At 37.5% G+C, this 24,526-nt stretch overlaps 1 protein-coding gene across 6 annotated transcripts in view; it reads right to left on the bottom strand.

Moving 5' to 3' along the window:
• dtnba (dystrobrevin, beta a) overlaps positions 1-24,526 on the bottom strand; it is a 52,068-nt gene that overhangs the window by 18,369 nt on the left and 9,173 nt on the right. For 5 of the 6 annotated variants that reach the window (XM_041805277.1, XM_041805280.1, XM_041805281.1 and 2 more), the window contains exons 2-14: positions 18,340-18,390; positions 14,026-14,117; positions 13,654-13,734; positions 11,919-12,132; positions 11,687-11,772; positions 10,429-10,583; positions 10,140-10,239; positions 7,915-8,081; positions 5,522-5,646; positions 2,817-2,888; positions 2,481-2,558; positions 1,649-1,736; positions 1,343-1,422 (exon numbers count right to left, since the gene is read on the bottom strand). In XM_041805277.1, the coding sequence (XP_041661211.1) occupies positions 1,343-1,422; positions 1,649-1,736; positions 2,481-2,558; positions 2,817-2,888; positions 5,522-5,646; positions 7,915-8,081; positions 10,140-10,239; positions 10,429-10,583; positions 11,687-11,772; positions 11,919-12,132; positions 13,654-13,734; positions 14,026-14,116 (1,337 nt within the window). In that variant the 5' untranslated portion in view covers position 14,117; positions 18,340-18,390. The remainder of the gene's footprint in view (positions 1-1,342; positions 1,423-1,648; positions 1,737-2,480; positions 2,559-2,816; positions 2,889-5,521; positions 5,647-7,914; positions 8,082-10,139; positions 10,240-10,428; positions 10,584-11,686; positions 11,773-11,918; positions 12,133-13,653; positions 13,735-14,025; positions 14,118-18,339; positions 18,391-24,526) is intronic. The other variant, XM_041805279.1, reaches the window with a different exon arrangement.

Raw genomic sequence — 24,526 nt, 5'->3', positions numbered from 1 at the left:
GTTTATAACAGTGCCACTGCATTTACATTCTGTTGAAGTACCTTTATTTTCAATAGAGGAAAACATGTATTTTTGGAGATTTAAGTTATTTTAAAAGGACTACAATAAAAACTTCAGGTTCTGCATTTTTTTATGCTATCTAATATTTGTATGATTTGTCTTAAGAAATACACACATGAAAACTGTTATTCTCTGCATTTTCATTAATAACCAAGCAAACAGCCTCATGATAGAATTGATCACAAATTGAAAAACACATTATTGTCCAGTGTAACTGCAATCACACATTATTACCAAATAGTGCAGCACTATGCAAGATTACAAATGAGAATTGATGGTATAGCTTTAAAAATTAAAGCTCTTCCATTTGGACATTAAATCTTAGGACTCCGTGGACCCAGTTTTGACTTAAACTTTAAACTTAAATTTTATTTTGTTGCTGTTGTCTTTAAAAAACTCTTTTGATCCTTGGTTGTAATAAAGAATCGAATAATATTTTTCCAACAAATTCTTCCTTTATCCTAGAGCTTGTAGTTGTATGTTGGATGTTACATGCATTATGCCAGTCTTCACCTGTAATAAAGTTTTTTCCATCCCTATTGCTCTTTATTATATTGTGTGAAGGTTGATCTCCTCATCACTTCACCTTGGTGCATTGCTAATATTACCCTACCCATCTTATTTTCATAAGTCTTACACAATGTCAGATCTTATCATTTTTATCTTCTTGTCTGCGTTTCATGTCTGTCATTATCATACATTTGCTTTTAGTCTCTCATTGTGAAGCCTTTAATAAGGTATGCCTTTAAAGGATAGACTTATTAGTTATTCACTTACTCATATTGTAGACATTAAGATATAGAGGAGATTGGCAAAGACCTACAAACTCAGAGCACTATTTCTTGATGGAACATAATATTCTTTATGCAGACAGAGAGAAAATCCACTTCAAATGTGCTTGCTGGTAGTTAAGTAAGCAATAGCTTGCAATGTTTTGGACCTTAAAAAATCATGCATTCACTTTAACAGTGTTTTATTGATTGTCATTTGGGCTACATAATTTGGAAGCTATGACAGCTTTCCCTTGACAATTTTTAGATTCAAAATTCATGAAACAGTTTCAAAGCTGATTATTGTTTAAAAAATTACATGTGGCATGCTTTCGTCAAAACAAAACAGTTTTAAAAACCTGGGGTGAAATCAGACAGATATTTAAATCTTACTACATGGGGTATACAGACTTTAAGCAGAGTACACAAATTACCAAGTGACAGACATAATAGATCAAAAGTCAGACTAAAAGGTTCTGTTTTGAAAGAAGAAATCATTGACATATTTGTACCTGTTTTTGCACTCCAGCTGAGCAATGAGCTCCCTCTTCTGTTTGTTTACATCAAAGTTGATGCTCCGGTTAGGTATGACCTAAAAAATACGCACAACATTACTAAAGCATGTGTAATCAGTTACTCGTGACAACTTTTTTGATCATTTATCCAACAGCTTGGAAGATTTTTAGTTTGGTGCTGCTTCACTTAGACCAGAGAAAGACTGCAGAGCTTTGTGTTTATGTAACATAAAGATACATGATTGTGTTCATTAATTTTACAGTTTACTTTCTATGTGAAAGAATAAGGTGACATTTGCTCACCCCTGTGCTGTCAGTCTCTGCCAGTCTGGAGGTGTAGCGGGCGATTAGTTTATGCTCCTCATCCTGCCTGCTGGGACTGTCTACACTACTAACACACATACGGACAGACACCACAGGAAAATCAGCAAAAGAAGATCTTTTTTATTCCTCAGAACCTCAGTAGTCAAATATTCATAGAAAGTATTAATTATCAGATATCATGTGTCTGTAACAAGGGGTGAAAAACGTTAATTGCAAGACAGGGGGAACATGCTAAATCAAAATAAACCAAAGGAACAAGACTACCAAAAACACTTCCAACAACAACCAAAAATGACTGGGCACACAAAAGCTTGTGCAACATGCATATGACACAAAATTGATACAACTAACACTCTTAAAAATAATTTGAAACAATGGCGGCATCATAGAAGGCTGAACCAAAATGACTCAAAATAAGCCACAAAGTGAGTTAAGTTACTGTCATGTTGTCTGTGTATTTCTCCATTATGCTGACTCTGTGAGAGCATGTGTCTTGTAAACTGCAAGTGCCAAATTACTACAAGATGACGTGTCCAGGCTTGGTTGGGCTTGGATCAGTGGGAGTGCAGACTTGAGGGAGACTGGGGACAAACGTGCTTCTGGGACGACTGGCCCTAGTGTGTGTGCACCCTTGAATGAGTCAAGGCAACAGGCATTTCCAACACGAAATTCAAACCCTCCTTTTAAATACTAAATAGCGTGTGGAAACAAATGGAGATCACAATAAAATAATCCCATGCTTGAAGTAGTGCGTTTATTGCAGACAAACCTTATTTTTGACTAACCACTCCCATGACCCTGAACCTTTTACCTTGGGCTGCTTTGGAGGCGATTCACATACGCAGCAATCAGAGCGTGTTCCTCGTTCATACGCTGAGCAGCTGCCAAACTATGTGAGAAAAAAACAAGAAAGAGCATAAAAAATGTAAGAATCCAAGGACTAACTGTTTTGATCTCTAGTTCACATAAACTGCGTTTTCTTCAGTTACTGCTTCATATTCGTAAGTGTAGAGTGATTTTTAGGGTACTCAAAAATCAGACGTCTACGAACCAATACAGAAAATAAATTAACTATTTCTCGAGTGTCAACAGCAATTTTAATAATATATCAGTTACACACTTTTCCCCAAAAAATCTTAAGATTTACCTCTTGGATGATTCTGGTGCTGATGTGGACAGCAACATAGCTTCACTGGTGTTTTCAAGGGGACGAGTGGGGCTGCACACACCAAACAAACATAAACTGTTACACCACTGTTCATGAATTGTATCATGAATTTAAAAACAAATTGAGGAACAGTTACTTAAGTAAGCAGGGTCATTGTTGGTAGTTTTGTTTCAAAAAAATGCAAATATTCCTTGTGACGTTTTTTATATGCATGCATCATTTGATGGTCCTACATCTTTGAATACTGTATGTATGTCATGGGGCACTGAGGTTCATGAAAAAAGTTTTAAGGCCCTAACCCATCATTATACTCTGTATGATGGAGTTGGTTAGCCTAACTTGACCACCGATCGGCTAAATCATAGGCATATCCTCATTTATAAGGCTATACTAAAGCTATTTCCATTATACTTGTGTGATTGTATTCATGTCAAAAGTGGTGGAAGCAGCTGCCTTTGCTCTGTAACTCAGTCACATGACTTCTTTTGTTTTCGTCCAAAGGTTCCCAAGGTACATCTTGAAAAGGTTAGTTGACACACACCCATCAGTGTACACTGTAAGAATTGGTAAGTTGGTCATCACTAACTCTACACAGACAACTTCATCTGCATATTTTTATGTATAAGGCCATGCTGGCTAAACTCCCCCCACATATAAAACCTCACACTGGAAACCACCAGTAGTTTTCGTCGTTTTTGTTCTTCCACTTGGATTTGATACTATGTTGCAAGGGTTTGTTCGGAACTTTGTTAAAGGCCCTTTGCTTTTTTTGCTTAGACCTGGAATAACTTGCAGAGCAACCTACATCTGAAAGATCTAGTCTCACTGGCTGATTTTAAAACTATGTTTAAAGGTCTGTTACAACAAGATGAAAGGCCACACAATAGATACTTATAGCTTATATAGGCTGATTATTACACCCTATATATAAGCTGATACTTAGAGCCGGTTGGAAATATTCATATTCAAGACATTTTCATATCTGCCAATACCAAAATGTAACTTTTTAAGCTAGTATCTACCAAAACTAATATTATACCAATAAAGATAAATCTGTTAAAAAGAAGATTAAAAGCACTGGAGGAAGATTCATCAGGCTGTAGATGTTCTGACTGAGGACATTCTGCTCTGACACCAGGATTTTATTGATGAGTGTTATAAAAGGCTTGGTGTTATGCCTGTTGCTTTGTTTATTGTGCTGCTGCCTGCCTTAGCCAGAACAATCTTATGAATGACAATCTTAATCTCAGTGAGATTTTCCTGGTTGACATATCTGAATGAATAAATAACATACCAAGATTACCCCGTGATTTTTCAAAAAAGCTCTAATAAACTCAAACTGAAGGGGAAAAAAACGAAAACTCTGATCAGACAGTAACTCATTTAATATATGTTTTTAATGCACTGATTCAATGCGTAGGAGTTAATTTTGCAAATGAATCACAGACAGGATCAGGAACAAGATTTAGTGGATACCTGACAGTTAGCAGTACACTTAAGTACAACAGCAGTATGTCTTGTTGTGAAGTAAACCAAGTCAGAAACTGGACACACATAACTTACTTGCAAGACTCTTTCTAAAAATTAGACCTTTGGAATTGAATTGAATTGAATTGAATTGAATTGAAGACTCTTTCTAAAAATTAGACCTTTGGAAGAGGAGAGCTGGATGGAAGATGTGGATGAGTGTTAATTAATCAAGTTAATTCAAGAGTGTTCAAATTCTTTGATAACTAATTTTCAGAAATGAGAAAAGTCTCAAGAAGCTTACTGTACAAATGTAGTTAACATCATGCTGAGTGACTTGTTGAACTATGCCATTAAATCTTAGTTTTCTTCACATTTCTTGGTCAGAAATATCTACATAAACCCCTGCATGGATGAGTTTCTTTACAGTGCAGTCCTATCATTCATGTAAGAGTATAAAAACAAATGTACAAGTACACAACCTTTTTAAAAAACACACAGATCTGCCTACCAGAAAGCACACATTCTTACACTCATACACTAACACACTCTCACGTGCTTTGAGTGCAATCATGCAATGTTGAATTGTGCTAGTCTGAGCAAACACAGACAGGGCAAAGATCACCACAGGGAGAGAAAGCGAGTGAGAGAGACAGGCAGTGCAGACAAAAGTGAAATGCAAGAGGACAGAAATTTAGAAAAATGCCATTTTAGGAGAAGAATAAACCTAAATTCTTCTGAGTGTACTTACATCTGTGCTAAGAGAAGCCCTCCGTGTGCCAGCCTGAGTATTTGCCCACAGCTTGGCAGTTTTTAGTGACCCAGTCTACTGATGTTTGGAAAATCAAACTGTGTGACCCACCACGAGGGGCGGAGCTATCAAGGCGGTTTGCTTTGGAGGTGGGACTCTTTAGGTCTCATGTGATCAAAGTTTTTGTGTTCATTGAAATGTATCAGTCATAACAGACTTTAATGCGCTACTTGGTGCTTAATTTTGTACTTTTCAATGTGAGTTATGTATTAATTTTAATTTTAATAGCTAACATTCTTTTAAACTGTACAAATTCCTGACTGAACACTGAATGGAATTTCTGCTCCTTTTTTAAATATCTAATCAGTGTTGATGGTAATAGTTTATTAACATTAGTTTGTATGACATAAAAGCAGCTCAGGTACCAACTGTTTAGTAAGGGTGTATGGATGTTGTGAGGTCTTACACTATGTTAGCGAGGTTAAGGGTCCTCACAGGTTCCTCGGGGTAAATTGGGTGAGGGGCCTCTCTGGATGACACACAGCCCAGAGTCCTGCTCAAGGCTCGGCCAAGCTTTGTCGCCGGCGACTTCTGCAAATAAACACACCACACACAGAAACAGAGATGTCATATGTGCGTTCATAAACTGAATGACTTAGAGCAGCTGATTAAAAACATTCACCACCTTTGATTTTTACCCTTTTATTGAGTCTATAAATCAATAATTACCAATATTATTAGGCTTTTCTGACAAAAAACTCTTTAATGTCACAGTGAAAACAGATGTAGTAATGTCAAATAATGTGAATTAAATAAAAATATGTACTGTAAAATAAGTGACTGTATAAATATTCACCCCCGTCAAGTCAATATTTAATAGATGTACCTTTGGCTGCAATCACAGCACTGAGCCTGTGTGGATAGGTCTCAATCATGCCTGGACATCTGGACACTTTTTTTTTTTCTTTTTACTTCATTCTTCTTTGCAAAACTGCTCAAGCTCTGTCACACTGCACAAGGAACAGGTGTGAACAGCCCTTTTTGAGGCCAGCAACAAACTCTCTGTTGGATTGAGGTCTGGGCTTTGACTTGGTCACTCCAGAACATTCATCTAGTTGTCTTCTAACCATTTCTGTGTAACTTTTACTGTATCCTTTGTGCCAATGTCTTGCTGGAAAAAAAAAAAAAAGTCTGTGAGGACGGCCTAATCTGGGCAGATTTACATGCCCAATATTCCTTACATTTCTTGATGATAGATTCAACTGAATGCTGGGGGATGTTCAGTGCCTTTGCAATGTTTTTTTGATCCATTCCCTGACTTGTACTTTTCACTAACCTTTTCTCTGAGTTGCTTGGGGTTTTCTTTTGTCTTCATGGTGTAATGGCAGCCAGGAATACTGATTAACCAGTGACTGGACCTTCCAGACACAGGTGTCTTTATGCTACAGTCACTTGAGACACATTCATTGCACTCAGGTGATCCTCATTTCAGTAACTGCGAGAATACTAGCATCAATTGGCTGGACCTCTGTTGAATTAGGTCAGTCACTTTAAAGGGGGTGAATATTTATGCAATCCCTTATTCCACTTACATATTCTTATTTAATTGGCATCATTTTGTGAAATCTAATATCACTTTGAAATTAAAGAGAAAAAGTTTTTTCTTTATTTTTCTTTGGTCAAATAAAGCACCATTAAATTCACCATGAATGAACTGTAAAATCAACAAAAGGGTTAAATACTTTTTATAGGCACTGTATATAATGCAAGTGTATATGTACTTTAAATACCTGCAAAATTTGAATCAGTTCATATAATGTACACAGAACTTTTTACTGACTGAGGGAAGGGCAGCTGTTATGCTGATAACTGCCAAAAGAGATTCAAACTATGCACAGACAGACAAACAGTTTAAGTGATTAGAGTAGATGATGAGAGCAAAGATAATAACCACATCTGACTTGTAGGTTACTCCCTACTGAATATTTTTATCTTGTTGTAAATAAATTCCAAATGTCATATTTGTAGAAAATTAAAGCTCTTCAAAGCCAAGAGATTAAAAGATCAGAGGATTACCTTCAAGTTCTGGTGTTGGATTTCATTTTTCTGATCAGTGCAGCTTGTAGCTTGTCAAAGTTCACTGAAGAGACAACTTAATTTTCTTGGTGTAAAAGTAAAGAATTTGTGCTGTAGAACTGATATGAAACAGATAAACTGAGAATAAAACAGATAGCAAAACTGACTCATGTATGAAATATGTAAATGTCTGCAGAGGATTAGTAGGATGAGGAGATTCTGTCAGGCCGACAGGAGCTGCACCAGTGAAGAGATTTATCTCAGAGACTGAAACATTAATAAGCCAAATTATGCCAAGCCTGGGTGATGATGAATAATACAACAGCTATGTTTCCATCTATTAATGCATAATATCTCCATTGAAAACATTACTCCTTCAGACAAGCTTTTCAAATACAACGGAAAATGTGTACACCTTATTTCACTCCGTTTTGGAAATCAGTACAACATATTTATCAAATAGTTGACTAATCCTGATCAGATATACAACTGTGTTTGACTTCTTGTCTTATATCAAGGGATGGATGGAAGTTGGTGTAGTGCCGTGATGATCTGCTGTGTTTTTAAACTCATTTTTTACTGTGTACCCTGTTTTAAACCAGATGTTGACTCCTTGACCCAATAAACAAGTCTTTACAAGCAAACAGACCAGAAAGAAGTCTACTCAACTTGTACTTCATTTTCCAGGTTCCCCACTCTAAATGTATAAAAAAAATCAAAACGATCCACACAATAATGGTGGTACATGAGCACACACACGTGTGAATTCCCACATCGACTCACCCATGATGAGTGCTCCTTCATCTGATGCTGACTGCTGTGAGAGCCGCTGGCATTACCGCGCCAAAAGCAGTCCTGGCAGAGCTGGTAACCACGGCAACGGAGGCAGCGGTAGCGGAAGCCAGTCATTCCGTTGCCACGACAGTATGAGCATGTGACGGGATGATGGACTGTGAGAGAAGAGAGACAGAACATGACAATGAAAGCTGTAGAGGCTCATATGTGGAACTGTTGATACGAGATGCAGATATACACTGAGCAACACAGAAACTATTATCAGTATAAGTGTGGTAAATCACAAAATCTCTCATCAATGAGAGGTACCTATCCTGAAAATGAGGGCTGATACCTTTACCAATGTTTAAAATAACCACTTAAAGAGAAAGGAAGTACAAGCACATCACCCAGGTGCAAGGCTTCCTAAAAAATCATAAGAAACGAAAGGTAATGCCTGCACACTTACTCCAAGTCACAAAAGTCAATCACACTCACAATCGGACCTGATGAAGATCGAAGTGTGATCAAAATGTTGTCCCAAGGGCCTGAAAACCACTAGCAGGGTCAAAGCGTCCCCCATTGGGTGAAAAAAAGTACAGTCAAGCTTGACCTTGGCTTCCAAGCAGACAAGCAGACACACGTCTGCCGATATGTGTCGAGCTTGACTCTGGCAAGATATGTGCCAGAGTCAAGCTTGACACATATCAACACTTTGAGACTGCCAGTGGTTTTCAGGCCCTTGGGACAGCCACAGCATGACCTGGGGCTTTTGGCAACCCTACTATCTGTCCAGAGTGCTCACTAAGCTGCCCTACTCACCACATCAATCCTACACTATGCCCAAAAGGTGTGGACTTTGTTATTTTTTTCAACCAATTATTTTCACATGCCATCGGTCATTTGCAGAGACATCCAGAGAACAACATCGATTGTGGAAATCCTCCTCGCCACGAGATGGTGCCCTAAGGCTGGCTTACTAGCACATACATACATATATATATATATATATATATATATATATATATATATATATATATATATTTAACTTTCGTTTAACCAGGAAAAACCACATTGAGATTAAAAATCTCTTTTTCAAGAGTGTCCTGGCCAAGACAGCAGCAGCGAACAGAGTCCCAGACAAACAAAAAGCAGTCATACACAGATAACATAATCCAAGATATGTAGTCCATTCGCATTAGAAGGCACACGGTAACAATCAAAGCAGCAAATATTTACCAGAATCAGCCATATTTGTGGATTCATCAAAGCAACTGCAGCCAGATATGTCCACCTTCAAGTCTTTCAAATTTCTTTTAAAAGCACCCAATGAGATCAGTTCATTGAGTTTCAAATCTTTTTTGTAAACCATTCCAGGCAGAGGGAGCAGCAAATTTAAATGTCTTTTTTCCAGTTCAGTTCTGACCTTTGGGACGGACAGCAAGAAACGATCCTGGGAACAAAGATTACAAGTTCCCCTACTCCACTGACTGATTTAAGTCTGAAGCTAGGAGGGAAGAAGGCCAAAAATAGCCTTGTAGATAAGAATGTGCCAGTGCTTTAGTCTTTGTGTAAACAAAGACTGGTATAGATTTGGATAACACAAAAGATATTTTCTGGATTATTCTTTAAGGAAGCTGGATGATTAACAGTCACTGACTAATGGAGAAGGGGTGTTACTAAATAAGATATGTAAACCAAAGTATTGCATTTGACACTCTTGTAATGCCCTGTCTTGTTTATTTTGTGTAAGATTATCTTTTTATTTGCTCTTTTAATACATATTTGAAATTAATTTAAATTTTAATTTAATATTTTTCTGAAATTATTTGCAATTTCACACTCTTAAACTGTCATCAGATTTATCATTTATTCCAATAAGAAAGATTACAAGTAAGAGTGGCAGTGCATCTAAAACCAATCGTATTACCCACATGCAAAGGGAAGGCATGACTACAACATCAACATACAATAAGAAAGTCTCCATTACCACAAACTGAGCTAGCTTGCTTGGGCTTAATAAAAAGTATCCCAGAAATGTCACTAATTAAAAATATCAAATAGAGAAAAAAGGGAAAAATTAACAAGATTTTGGAAACTAAAAGGTCAAACATGTTTAACTATGAGAAATGTTTCTAGCAATTTACAGTGATGCAAATACAGCTCATCAAATGTGTTTCTTGAAAAATCTGTGCACATCTGTGTTGTGTACGTGGGTGTCTGTGTGCAAGTACCATGCTCCACATTAGCCATGCGATGCATTAGAGGCAGCCAGACGAGACACTGTGGAGGGTCAGCGATGATGTCCAGGAACATGTTGAGCATCACCCTCTTCTACATCAACGACAAAAACAAAAGACAAAACTCTTCAGGGACAAAGATAAGTCTCAGTAAGTCTGGAAATGAAAACTTAAAATTAGGTTCATACTTCAACCCTGAGCAGTGAAATGAGGTTATACAGAACTACAGTTTATAAAAAAACTCAGTAGGCAATAAATCTATTCGTTTGGTGTGTGAGTGTACCTGTTGTGGGAAGCATGAGCGTGCTAAAGTGTGAGTGTAGCCAAAGGACGGTCCTTCATGTACAGCAGTGGGCAGCTTTAGAGCCTCTCTCAGAAATCCATCAAACTTGGACTGTACCAAAGCGCCGTGTGAGTCAGATACCTGAGAAAATACATCTACAGGAAAACACATATAATCAGGAAAGCATGTAATCATTGAAAAAGGCTAATCTTTTTATTCCTCACTAATTATCAATGAGGGCCAAACAATTTTCAAGTCTTTATAGTGAGACTGAACACTATCTTGAACTCTCATTCATACAGCGTTAATGAAAAAAGGTAGGCAAAATGGATGTGAGCAAATAGCAGCATTGACCTTCATTTTCCACCAGGTGGCACATACGTGACATTTATGCCTCCATACATTCACACTGAGACTGCGAGACCCCTGCAAACTGTAATGAATAAAAGGCCCCCAAAATTGGGAATCATTTCTAGTTAAATGTCTTGTGCTGAGATGTTTTGCCCAATTATGATAATGGCAAGCTTATAATAACACTTTAATAGACTCTTGATTTCCATTGTCATGTAGCCATTAAAACCATAAAAGCAGGCAAAATCCAACAATTCTTTTTCAGTGGTAACTGAATAGTTGGTAGACAGTATCAAGTCCTATTTTCAATCTGTATTATTTTGTTGTTTTTAATGTTGAACTGATACGTGTTTTGTCTTACTTTATTGATTATTCAGCTTTGCCTGTGAACTATTCAAAGGTGTCCACTCATGATATTTACTGTAAATGTTGATCTAAGATAGTCATTGGATGTACCACCTTACCAGAATCCATGACCCTAATTCAACAAGATGTAAATACAATTCACCATTTCCCGTAACATCTACAGTTGTGTTTTTCACATTTTTTGCACATTTACTTCTCGAAATCCAGGCAAAGTATGATTACATTTGTGTTTAGACTTAACTTTGAATAGAACTAGTGTTTGAAGATTTTTATATTTACCATTTTTATCTTGATTTACTTTGTGCCCTTATTAATCTAAATTTCAGCATGTATATATGTATACATTTCTTTTTCTCCATATTTGTTTGTGTTATCACCTGTTTTACTTGCTCGAGAACTTTCAGCCATAGCACAATTTCCCAGTTTCAATTGAATCCATCCATCCAATACTTTGAATAATTCCATTTCTGTCAAAACACCTAGACTCTACATCAGAAAACAGTCATTTCCAATTATGATGATGATAGTAACCAGTACTCACAGCGGAGTTTATCAACCAGTTTCCCTCCACACAGTGTGGCCAGCATTGCCTTTACAGAGAGCACTGTCAGACGGCTGTCAGGTTCACTGACACAGAAAAAAAATAACACAAAGACCACATGAAACTGCACATGTCACCCCTACTTTTACAGTAAACCACATGTGTAATTATCAAGGGTGGCTATGCATTTCATATAAAAACAACAGGTGTCTAGAAAAAACAACCAGGTTACCTGTCAATAGCAGCCAGTAAGAACTGGACTAATAGGACGGTGCTCTCTCTGGCATTGATGACGTGAGTGGTGGGCAGTCGCTTGCTGAGCTGGTTGAACAGAGAGGACACCAGGTTCTCCAGTCTGATCATAGAGATGCCAGCATGCAGCTCCACAGCGTTCAGACCAGCATCCCGCACCGCCTCGATCACATTGTATATGTCGACCAAGTGCACTGGAATGAAAGAAAGAAGTTCAGGAAAACTTCACACCAAGAGATTAAATGGAAGCTTATGTTTGTTTTACATTTTTATCCACCTTATTCCTGGGGGATCTACTATGAGTATGAGTAGAACTTTGTGAAGGGCATTAGAAAATATATGTGTCTCACAACATGTTGTTATTGTGACTAACCATCAACGGCAGTTGTTTGGAAAGTAGTACATCCTAGATTTAGTAAGAACTAGGGGTTCAATGATTCACAAAGATCACAGCTCAGTATGGGTTTGGTTCATCAGTGAAAAAGGAACAATAAGTCCCGAATGTATAGGCCCAATACTAGGTTTCTCTCATTTCTTACTTTTAGGCTGACAGTAGTGTTGCTTACAGTTTGATCCATCTGTTAATATTAAAAACTACCTGAGATAGTTAGTACAGCCTGTGGTGGATTACACATGAAAAAAAGAGGAAAAAACTGAAAAAGATAAAATTGATAAAATGAAATGTGTGTCTTAAAACCTTTCTAAAGTATATTTATATATAAATATATACATATAAATATATAAATATATAAATATATATATATTTATATATAAATAAATATATATATATGTTTTATGTAGTGTGCTGTGACACTGCCACATAGTTGTTATCAAACAGTATATTAAAGGTTGTATGTGAATATACAGAGGCAGAAGACACTGGATCGAGAGCTTTTACTTGTGCAAAACCATGACTCTTGTTCGTCAGTGAAGGACTGCAAACTAGCTCATGTAAACACACGATGGTACTTGGTAACAAAGCAGAGCGCCTAAAATACACACTACACACTGGTCAATACATCTGTATATCTGTGTAAGGCCTTTAAAATGTATAAGCATCCTCTCTGCTTTTACATCCAGAAGCTTTTTCAAAATACTGCTGAGAAGTTGGTAAGAGAAAGAAGCCACTGGTCTCGCCACTCTTCTGCTACTGCACCCATATTTAAGTTTTCTTCTTTGTGTGTTTTGTTTTGCCTGTTTCTTCCTCTTCTTCACTGGTTGTTAAGACGCAGTTAGCAAACAGTTATGAGCATTACTGCCATCTAGACTGGTGACTGTGATTGCCATTTTTCTCCATTCAGACCAAGAATTCAGACGTATTTGTCATGGGACTACATGCAAAGAACTGTGACGGTTCTCGGTTACACCCCTAGTTAGTACAGCTTGATTTTTTAAAATCAAACACCCAGCTGAATGTTATAAGCGAAAAGTTGTTAGATTTTCTGAAACGCCCAAGTTTTGGTATCTGTTGCTCTGTTTGTGGTTGTATTAATAACCAGACAGCGATACATTTCTGTCTTTGCTGTAGTGTTATAAACATGTTTTTCACTGTCTGAAAGGAGCAGAAAAGGGAATTCTTTAATTTGAGTTTAATATTAATTCTAATTATGAAATGATACTTGACAGTGTTGTTCAGACTGCAGCTAGAGCCAAAATGAAACCTTAAAGCTGTTTGAAAAAAAGAGGAGAACAGAAAAAGAACAGCACTGACTTACAGTTGCATCTCTTCTGGATGAATCTGAGCTTGCATGCTGTTCGATATGTAGAGAGACAAATGGCGTCGAAGTTTTGATCCGCTGCAAAAAAAAAAAAAAAAAAAAAGGACATCTATTAACTCTGATAAGTCATTATGTCTAATTTCTCAGCTCATGACATTCTCATCAATCTTAAACCACAACCACTTAGAAAATGGGACTACTTATGAATGGGAATGATGCATAAACTTAGCCAATGCCATAAGAGTTAGAGCAGTGTGTAGCTTGTATGAAAAATGGTTTTAAGTAAAGACTACAGCATCTGGATATTTATTTCTGTTTTCAGATTATATTAGACCAAAAGTGTAAAACTTTTCTATAAATGTCACTCACCAAGTTCTGTTAAGATTTGTTTCCCATCTCCTTCTGTTATCACTGGATTCCCCCTTCCTCTGTCTCTCTGACCCCCCTCCTCCATCACCATCCTGTGAAGAAAACAAATCAACAGAAAGCTAGCACCTAATGGCACTGATATATATAATCTAAAAACTGTTAACACCAGGTAAAATTTCATTTTCAAATCCAGTGAGGTAAAAGAGATGTAAGGTATAAGGAACCATATTTTCCTTACCAACTACGTAGTCCTCCTGAAATCAATATGAAAACTCTTTCAACTACTGGCAGCTCAAAATGTGAGTGGTTATCCTGCTGATTCTTCCAAGTACCACATGTGAATGTTGGCTGACCATCCCATTCATTTTATTAGCTTTCTTCAAAGAGGCCATGTAAAATAATATGTATTGTTGAGACTTTTCGGTGCATTCTACCAGCTTTAACGACATTCTCATGTGTCTCGTTCCTCCAGTGTGCTGTGGTTGTTTGAGCATTGTTTAGTTTTGACTCAACTGGTTTCCGTTTCGTTTTTTTGTTTTTTTTTTTATTCCCCACAGGAAATGAGGTCAGCAATGACTTCAAAGGCCCACAGGATTCAACTATTTAAGTCTTCCTGGTGGAAAGTGACTTTAGCTCTGATAACCTCAGATAGGAATCTCATTAGGGGCCAAATGGACAGAAAATACTTCTGTTACACTGACAAGCAAGGTAATGTGTAACTGTAAGTTCTATTTTTAAATGCAGATCTACATACCAACACACCCACAAACAAGAAGAGGACTCACATTCAAGGCCACCAGAGGATGAGCCGAGTTCATGTTAAATAAACACATTAATGAGAGCAGCTGACGAAATCTGACCTGAAGGCTGGCATTTAAACTACTTAACAAGGGTACTGACTAAGGAAAAAGAGGGGGAGAGATGGGGAGGTTTGACTATGAGTAAAAGAAAGAAATGAAGGACAGAGGATAAGACACAGGTGGAGGGACAAAAAGACAAAAAAGGATCAAGGAATAAAAAGGAAGGAAGGAAAGAAGAAAGGAAAGAGGGAAAACTGAGACACAGATGAAAAAATGGAAGAAGAAAGAAAGAGCAGGGGTGGAGATGAAGGGAGGAAGGAAAAATAAAGAAATAGAGAATAAAGGGACAAAAAAGCTTCAACATTTGAAGAAGGAAGGAATAAAGTCAAAGAGTTAGAAACAGAAATATTAAGGTACAAAGGAACAAAAAGATTTAATGAGAGGAAGGAAAGAAGGAACAAACGAAGGAAGAAGGAATGAAAGAAGAAGGAACGAACAGAACAACAGTGAAATAATAAGAGATGAAAAGAACTATAAGATCAATGAGGGGTGCAGATAGCCTGGCAGTTAGGTCGTGCCCTATGTACCCAGGCAGCCCAGGTTCAAGACTGAGCTGCAGTTCCTTTTCCGCATGTCTCTTTCCTACACTCTTTGGCTCTATCTACTGTCCTCCTATCTAGAAATAAAGGCATAAAAAACCCAAATTAAATATCTTATTAAAAGATCAAGGAGGGAGAAAGTAAGTAAGTAAGAAAATAAGTAAGGGGTAAGAAAGTAAACAAAGAGACAAACAAAGAATAAGGGTGGAATAAAAAGGAAGGAAGGAAGCGAGGGCGGAAGGAAGGATAAAAGAAAGAAAGAAAGAAAGAAAGAAAGAAAGAAAGAAAGAAAGAAAGAATCTATTTAGTTGGAAAAAAGCCGTCGACTACAGCTGTCAGGTGATACAGAAAACACCAGAGGATATCAGTCGCTATGGTAACAGTTATACTACACCCAAAAACTGAAACACACATGCACATACACAGGAGAACACACACAAATATTTGCATTCCTTGTATGAATGTGGTGACAGGCCGATCCCCCTACACACACAATTTCTAAGAAATTGGCACTTACACACACTCACACATTCCTGAGAGGATTTGAAAGCCTCCCAGGAGACTTCACGCTTCAACCGGACAAAAGAGGGATTCCTCCGCTCTTTCACTCTCTCTCTGTCTCCCTCTCTCACACATACTGACACAGACTCCCGTACATCTTTATACAGCTGTTTCATTGATATTTCTCACTCTGTCCTGCTGACAACAGAGCTTTTGTGGGCTTGAATTTTTTTTCTACTTACTTCTTTAGATTTTCTTAGCCTGACCAGCATAGAACCCTTAGAATACCTTTTAGAGTTTGGTAAATAGATTAGATAATTTAAAAAAAAGCTTCCACTAACATTTTAGTCTTGTCTTAGGCTGGCCACACACGAGGCAATTTTCATATCTTAAATAATTGTTTACGTTGCACCAAAAATAATAAAACAAGGAAAAGAATATGAATGAAATCCTGGCTGGAATGAAGGCACAGTTTGGTTTATGTTTGTGTGTAGCTGGTGACACGTTCCACTCTGCCCCCTCTTATTAATTGTTGTGGGTATTCCCTCATAGACATTACAACCTGGAATTATAAATAGCAAATGTGTTTGATATCTTTGAATTAAGGTCCGTGAGGCTAAGATCCAATTTGGAGCATTAAAATAATCATGTTGATACCACACGCTTGAGAATTATCCAAACAAATAATTGTTTGTGACAAGCCCCCATAATTGTCAAAAGGTAAATCTGGCTTAAAATTGTTAAGTGTGTGGCCAGCCTAAGTCTCCTTGACAAAAACTCAACTTAATTTTCACAAGAGTTTTATCAACTATCTTTTTTCCATAGAGAAGACACATTTTTTGTCATAGTTTTAGTCGACGAAAATAATACGGTTTGATTCCAAGAGAACTTGAAACTTGGAGTGAAATATCTCTTCGGAGGAACAGACAAAAACCTGAGATCTAGCTCAAGGAAGTATAGTTGTTCCTGGGACTTGTAAGCACTCAACATCAGCAGGCAACAGATTTTGCTGCAGCTGGTTGAAGCCTTGCTAGTTGTTTCTTGTTTCCTAGCCAAAGCTAACCGTCTGCTAGCTGTTGCTTCTTATTTAAGAAGCAAATATGAGACTGGTATGCATCTTCTAACTCTGCCATAAAGCAGAATAATGCAAATACAATTAGCAGCTTGTTTCCCAAATTATCTTTGAATGAAAACCGGTTAAGTAATGCAGGTAAACAGGTGGATACATGCGAGTCAATGAGAAGCTTCTTGCTGTCACTAATTATGACTTCAATAAAGAGGTGCTGAATTTTACAAGAGCTAAAAAAAAAGATGTGACTCATTTCCAAAAGTCTCACAAGCCATCACAGTGGACTACCATGGTGACTAAATCGTTATTTCCAGCCTGGCCTTGGTCATAACTACAGCCTGTCTGTCTGTGTATCTGTCTACCCGTCTGTGTACAGCTGACATGCAGGAACATTTGGTCTGTGAGGTTTGCTTCTCATTATAACCCTGAAAGCTTCAAATCATCTCAGATATAATTACCCCTCCCACAATTATCCCCAACTATGTCAGAGAGCCAGGAACAGCTTGGCTGCTGTTTTCCCCCATCACTGGGTTTTAGTACAAAAGGTGGGTCACGTGATAGATCAGAACATTTTTTTTCAGTATTTTGTAAGCAGGCAGTCGGGTACACAGTAACCTACTTCATAAAAGCATAGTGCACCTGCAGCTAAAATTCCCCCAAACATAAAATATTAACTAAAAGTTGAAATAAAGGGAAAATACTACAAGATGCTACAAAGTTCTTGATTTACAATTACTTTAAAAAGAACTTAAAATATTCCAACCATTTACCTAAACATAACTGCGATAAATTTGCAATTTTAAAGACATGAGTTAAAAAGATTTTATACTTTTAGGGTTCCTGGGTTTCAGTATCAAAAGTGAGACTCACGTTTGCCTCTAAATAAGCATATTCTAAGCAAATCAAAACATCCATATACAGAAGAAGGGTTAATGGGTCCTGATGGCTGATTGAGGAGTCATTTAGTGCTTTGTCCTCTCATTAGGAACTCAGTAAAAGAAAGAACAGAGTAGGGAGGGAAAGAAAATAAAGGGGTAAAGGTGTAGATGTATTTACAGCTGACTGCTGTGCTTTGTGTTGCTTTTCGAAGTTTGTGTGGGTGGGGATGCACTCTGTTGTTACACCATGGTGTTTTATTATGGCTGACATTTGCTGAGCTTTACGGAAACAAACACACAAACAGCACATGCCGATCTGAATACACACTGAAAAAGAGGAAACGGTCTCCACCAGCTTCTTAACTTGTGGCTTTAGATAGGTTTGAGCAAAAATACAGTTAAAGCTGCATTTCTCTAACATCACAGTACAGCTCCATCCACATAATGTAGTGTATGTGTGGTCTTACCTCTCTGTGTCAGGGGGTCACACAGGACAGAGGAGCTTCAACAATGGACGTCTAGCAGAGACACAGAGAGAGAAGAGAAAGGCCATTAAAAAGTAAAGTCTTTTAAGTCAGAAGACAATCAGGTCAAAGGGTCTCTGTGGACAGCAGGAGACACACTAATACAGACACAATAAACACAGGCACACTTCCCTTCATCTCAAAACACTGATTCGATCTGTGTGCTTGTTTGCTTTTGCTTAGATTTATCTTTTATTATGTGATAAATAAATAAGGTCAGTTGTATAACATGTAGTCACTCACTACTGATAAGATGAATGACCTTTCAGATTGATATTCAGCCTTACAGCTGCTCATACTCCTTTGATAATAAAAGTGTTCCAAGTAGGACACTAGTAGTCATAAATCAGGGCTGGGTATCACCACTGATTGCCTAAATCAATTTGATTCAGATTCACAAGATCACATTCAGTTTGATTTGATTTAATATTGATTCATGCAGGGATATGTTAGTTACAAAATCTATTTTGCCTTAACATTAAAGAGATAAGGACAAGAGGTGGAAATTGTACAAAGAATGTTCAAACTAGGCACATTATTAAAAATATCACAGTTTGTATTAAAAATTGATCGCAGACAAGTATTGTTTACAAAATGTTTTACCTCCCTGTGGCATCTTGCATATGACCTTTCTTTTTTCAGCTTGCCGCTGTCTTATAGTTTTTTAAATCCAAAATGCAGACTGATATTCTTTTTCAAGTTTGGTTGAGCCTTCAGTGGAGCAGAGCTGCCAGGCTCCACGATGTTTGTTTTAAGGCAGAGATAAGCTGCTTCTATCAAACCTGTAGTGCTGTGAAAAATTATTTGCCCCCTTTCTGATTCTCTATTTTTTTTTGCATTTATCACACTTAAATATTTTATTTAAACCAATTTTAATAACTCACAAAGACAGCCCAAGTAAATACAAAATGCAGTTTCTAAATGATGATTTTATTTATATTGGGAAAAAATCCACTGAACTTGATAGTGTTCTTAAAAACCTACACAAGTGCATGGCATGAAATGTCTGCAGTTATGTGCCACGCATGCTCACTGAGGTCAGGTGAGGCAGTTACACTTACTTCAGAAGCTGTGTGAACCAGCTGCTTTGGTTGCAGTACCTAAACATATGCTCTGTCTTAGTCTATATAGTCCACACTAAAGTGTACATCTAAACTAGGTAGTTTCTAACTGAGGTTGTGTTATTGTTTGGTTGTATCATGGAGACATAAGGTTGATCGTTACTAGTATAGCAAATCATCCAAACTAACCAAAATATTGTCGCAGTTATGACGTTTTCAGTTAATTTGACCAAAGCGTTTTTAACAGTGTTTGATATAATGCTGCCTCTTACATGCCCAGAAGTTAACAACTGAAAATAATTTCTATGAACTATTATTAATCCACAAACAGTGAAGTGTATGTTTAATAAGACACAGATTAGGTGATTAAAATTAGGCTGCACCCTTAACCTACAGCCAGTGTAAAATAACAATGGTGGCATCAGAGCTGAGATCTTACAACTGTAATTGTGGACATGTCTGTGTCTGTCTCGATTTGCATGTCACACCATTGCTCCAGTTGTCCTTAGTATCTCTGAGAAAACTTCTTCAGTATACTTGTTCAAAACTGGTGCCATAGAAAAAATCATAAATATATACACATTTTCTAAAAAATCCAATGCTGAAGACAAGATGGAAGAGACGGAAACTAAACCGTGCTCATGAGTGTTTTATTTTAACAACAGATAATGAAAGTGACAAAGCTGGAAACAACTGGACTTTGTTGAAACAAGCCCACAAGAAAACCACATTTAGCATGCCTAATGTGATGATATACCTGCTCCACAATCCCCAATTAAAGTAAGCTCTCTTTAAAGCACTTCTCCATGCATATATTAAACAAGAAAACACAGGAGATATGTCACACCTTGGTGTTAGAAATGATGGTTTATTTGCTGTTAGTCAGTTGGCAGTGCTACGTATACATGTTTGAATATATGTCTGTCTCTGTGCAGCCAAACAGTGTGATGCTGTGTTAAAGGTCCACAATAAAGTGCATGCTCAAAAACTTTGTAAATTATGTGGGAGGCCTATCACCACTTAAATCACCGGCAAACAGAGATGCTGAGACATTATGCAGTTATAAGGGGGAAAAACACCATTTCCATGCTGAATTCCCTTATTACATTAAGCATTGAATGACTAGGTTGGTAACAGCATGGCATAAATAGAGTAAAGATACTGTCTGTGAGAGATGATCAAAGTGCGCTGCATTTTTTATGCAAATTAACTTTCCAGAGATCAGGTGACAATTCCCCTTTTGTATGACTTTGAGATAGATGTTAATGACTGATGTGTTAATACTGCTGGTAAGTATTACTTTGAGATGCTATTACTGAGCCATAACCAGGAGTTAAATCAGTCTGAGGCTCTCAGCTGCATTTTTAAGCATGTATGGCAGCATGTACATGATGAGGATGAGGCTGTTAGAGTTGTATTCTAAGAGGTTTTCTTCATTTAGGAAGAAAACTTTGTCAAGGTGGTGCTTAGGTGAACATATTAATACCCTTATTTTTATTAAATGCACTGTCTATTATTCTTAATATTAAGCATGGATTGTCAGAATTCATGTGTGATGCAGGCAGGATTGGACAGACCTGTTACAGGGCGGGCGGAAGGGGACAGCATGTGCTGTGAGAGTGGGCAGTAATGGTCAGAATTCACGCAGGACTGGGATTAACAAAAGTGTCCCGCGCAGGGCTCAAGTCATATCAATCATATTAATTCAGTGACAAGTTATAGTTATAAGAGTCTGCTTAATCACAGCAATTTCATCCACTAGCCTTTAAGTGCAAACCAGTGCCATTAAACTCATAATAATGTCGACCCAAGAACAAAGAGCTGAATGACACAAAAATAGCAGATAGAAGAGGAGGAATTCATCCCAAAAAGCACTGTCATATCAATTAATTTTATCTCAGAATAAAGTTCGTCAAACAAGGCCTTACAGTTTTCCCCCTGAAATGAAATGTTTCTCTCCTTGGTCGAGTAACTGTATGCTGGGAACATAAGAAATATTTCTCAGAAGCTTTTTGTTTATCGCTGAGATATTAAGAATGTATTAGTGATCTGCTTATACTTGCTGAAACACATACATTTGTGAGTGCAGGTTTTCCACTTCAAGCTTTGGTTACAGCTTTAAGGGCAGCATGATATAATCAACAAATACAGCATTTAATGCCGTATTAATCCATTCAAGCCTAGAAATACTTGAGATCAGACACAATGACAGGTTCATGGAAGTAAAATAAAGTATCACTGGAACATACTACACCTTCCTTCATAAAAAACTTTTTTCTCTAACTTAAGGATTAAATTTGTCTTGTAGAAGCTGAGACAAGTTATTAGAAGTGTAAACGGTGCTATAAATGTATTTGTAAGGAGCTACCAGTGCTGCTCTTCCAGCATTCACTGTTTAGCTGAAAAAAATACCAAACAAGTCAGCAAATGCCAAACAGCTGCAAAATACCATAAAATCCTCCTAAAACAAAGCGATTACCGTAAATATTATGGTCTTACACACTGAAACGTCATCAGGCGGCATTAAACAAGCTTTAACAAGGACTGTTTCAGCAATCCTCTCATGAAAAACATTCAAAATGTTGTCCCACAAATAAAGCTACATAAACACAAAACATGGGATAAATTTGTAGATGTACAGTGTTTGATCTCTGTTCATAAACTGTACATTACAGAGATTTTATTTAAGCAGGCAGCTTTAATAAATGTGAGTGAATGATCAGCTGACCTAAATACAGTTTGGTGTTAACCACATCCAGCCTAAATATTAATCAACACCAACTGCAGGAGGTAGACAGTGACATCCTGTCAGCAGGTTACATAAGCAAGACAGATAGATACCACAGAGATATCTGGTACATACACAACGTTAGTATTTCATTATCACAAACATGGAAACTGCTAACATATCAGTGCCAAGAATATGGTGTTCCTGTTCCTCTAATGCCAAACATGATCATACTTATCACACTGAAAACTGTCAAACTGTTACTATGTTAGCTGCAATTTCAAACATGTTCCTCAAATACCTTACTGTACAAGGTCCCTTTGTGACTCAGACAAGGATCTTGAATTCCAATGCCATCTTAGCACTGGCAGAAGTGTATCATATTCTATTTCTTATATGATATAAAATCTAGAGACGTACCAATTTTAAAAATAAGGGCTGATACTAACGCCAATGTCATTGGTTTTTTTGGTGTAGCACTCCCACAATAGCCATATTTTCTTTCGTGCTTGACAGTGAAAATAGTTTATAGTTTGCCCAACAGGTCACATCCTCTGCCCAAAAATAAACCTCTTCTCTGAATAAGCCACTCGGTGTGCTAAATGTTAGCATTGAATTGATACGACAGAACAGTTAAACATCTGCTTTTGACATCAGTTGATGCTCAATGTTTGTAAAAATGGCCAATATGCTGTTGTATCAATGCATTGCTGCATCCCCATTTAGCAGCTAAAGCCGGGTGTACACTGTGCGGTCTTCCTGCGATTCAGCCACGAATTTAGAGTCACACGACTCACTTTGAAGTTGGCTCACTTTCATTTGTCGTGCTGTGTAAAGGGGGATATGACGGCCGACCACAGCCCGAATATGACCTGATGACCTGCTCCCGGGCGGGAGGATTTCTGGCATGTTTGATATTTTTGTCGTACGACCAGCCTTTTGCACCAGACACTTGAGTTGTGATGTGTAAGCTACCTACACCATAGGCACACTTTACAGTGAGATCAGAAACGCAAGCAGAATAAACAACTTTGGGGGATTTGTTTTCCTTTGTAAACAGTCAGACAACGTCCCAAATTACCATGACAACAGCTGGAATGACTTTCTGATGCACCCCGCTATGATATAGGAAATAAACAAGCAGGAAATATTCCTATTTGCGGACCTGCAGCTGACACAGAGATGATGCTGTTTGTGTGTTTGGGACAGAGAGAGGTAGCGGGAGAGAGAGAGTGAAGAAGAGCCAGCGAGAGAGAGAATATGACCAGAGATACTTCACCCTCAGTGTGTGAGACTTCTTAAAAAGGAAACTCTGCAGGTTTCTGTCACAGTCCGTCCCAACTTTAGTTGCACAGTGTGAGCACGCAACTCATGCGCGAGGTCATAAGCGATTCAGTCATACAGTATGAGAAGACATTCTGCCACGACTGTCGTATGGTTGGCTTGAAATCACAGTGTAGATAACCTTATAATTTTACAAAATAGTTTAGAAAACAATTATGCCTTAAACTAAGATGTCACAAATTAATAGATGTAGTTTGTCTTCCAAACACTTCAAGCCATATTGATGATAACATGAAATTAATTATTCTTTAATTAGGTGGATGAACTGACTATTTGACTACTCAGTAAGTTTAGTGAATTGATCTCAGTTTTGACATTCAGTCCTTAGTTATGAAACACATTTTACAAACGCTTGCTTGTTTCTATCCAGAGATGCACTGATTAGGGCTCGTACCAACACTGAGGTTTAAAATGACAATTCAGCCACTTGCAGACTGCAGATACAAGGAAGGTAACCAAGGAAAAAAGATTCACATCAGATTAAACACTAATTATAATTGTGTTTAATAAACTAGTGTCTCGTCAAAAAACACATCCTGCACACCAACTTCACACAATTTAAATAATGTAGCTAACTCAAGCTGGCCTTTAATCCACTTTGCAGTTTCTTCTGTGACGACTATTGTCACTCTTTGCTTTGGTATAACCTGACGCCTTTGGACAATTTTATTCCCAATTTATTAGGATTGACAAGGACTGTCCCAATTTTTGGGCATGAATTGACAAAAAAAGTTATTCTGGTGCCTTAGCATCTACCAAGGGGTCTGACTTTAATTGTTTAGCTGGCGAATCATGTGCATCCCTAGGCAATATAGATGAATTTATCACCACTTCTTTTGGTGTAAAACTCCCACTATACCAGCATTTTCTCTTGTGTTTAACTGTGAAAACAGATCAGTTTTTCCAAACAGTTGACTTCCTCTGCTCAATGCAAAACAATCTTATTTAATTAAGCAGTTAAGTGAACTATTTACTAAGCCCCCTTACTTAATGTCCA

The sequence above is a fragment of the Cheilinus undulatus genome, linkage group 14 (genome assembly GCF_018320785.1).
Source record: "Cheilinus undulatus linkage group 14, ASM1832078v1, whole genome shotgun sequence".
NCBI classification, from domain to species: domain Eukaryota; kingdom Metazoa; phylum Chordata; class Actinopteri; order Labriformes; family Labridae; genus Cheilinus; species Cheilinus undulatus.
The sequence above is the reverse complement of the archived record's forward strand: the minus strand, read 5'-3'. Positions and strand labels throughout refer to the sequence as shown.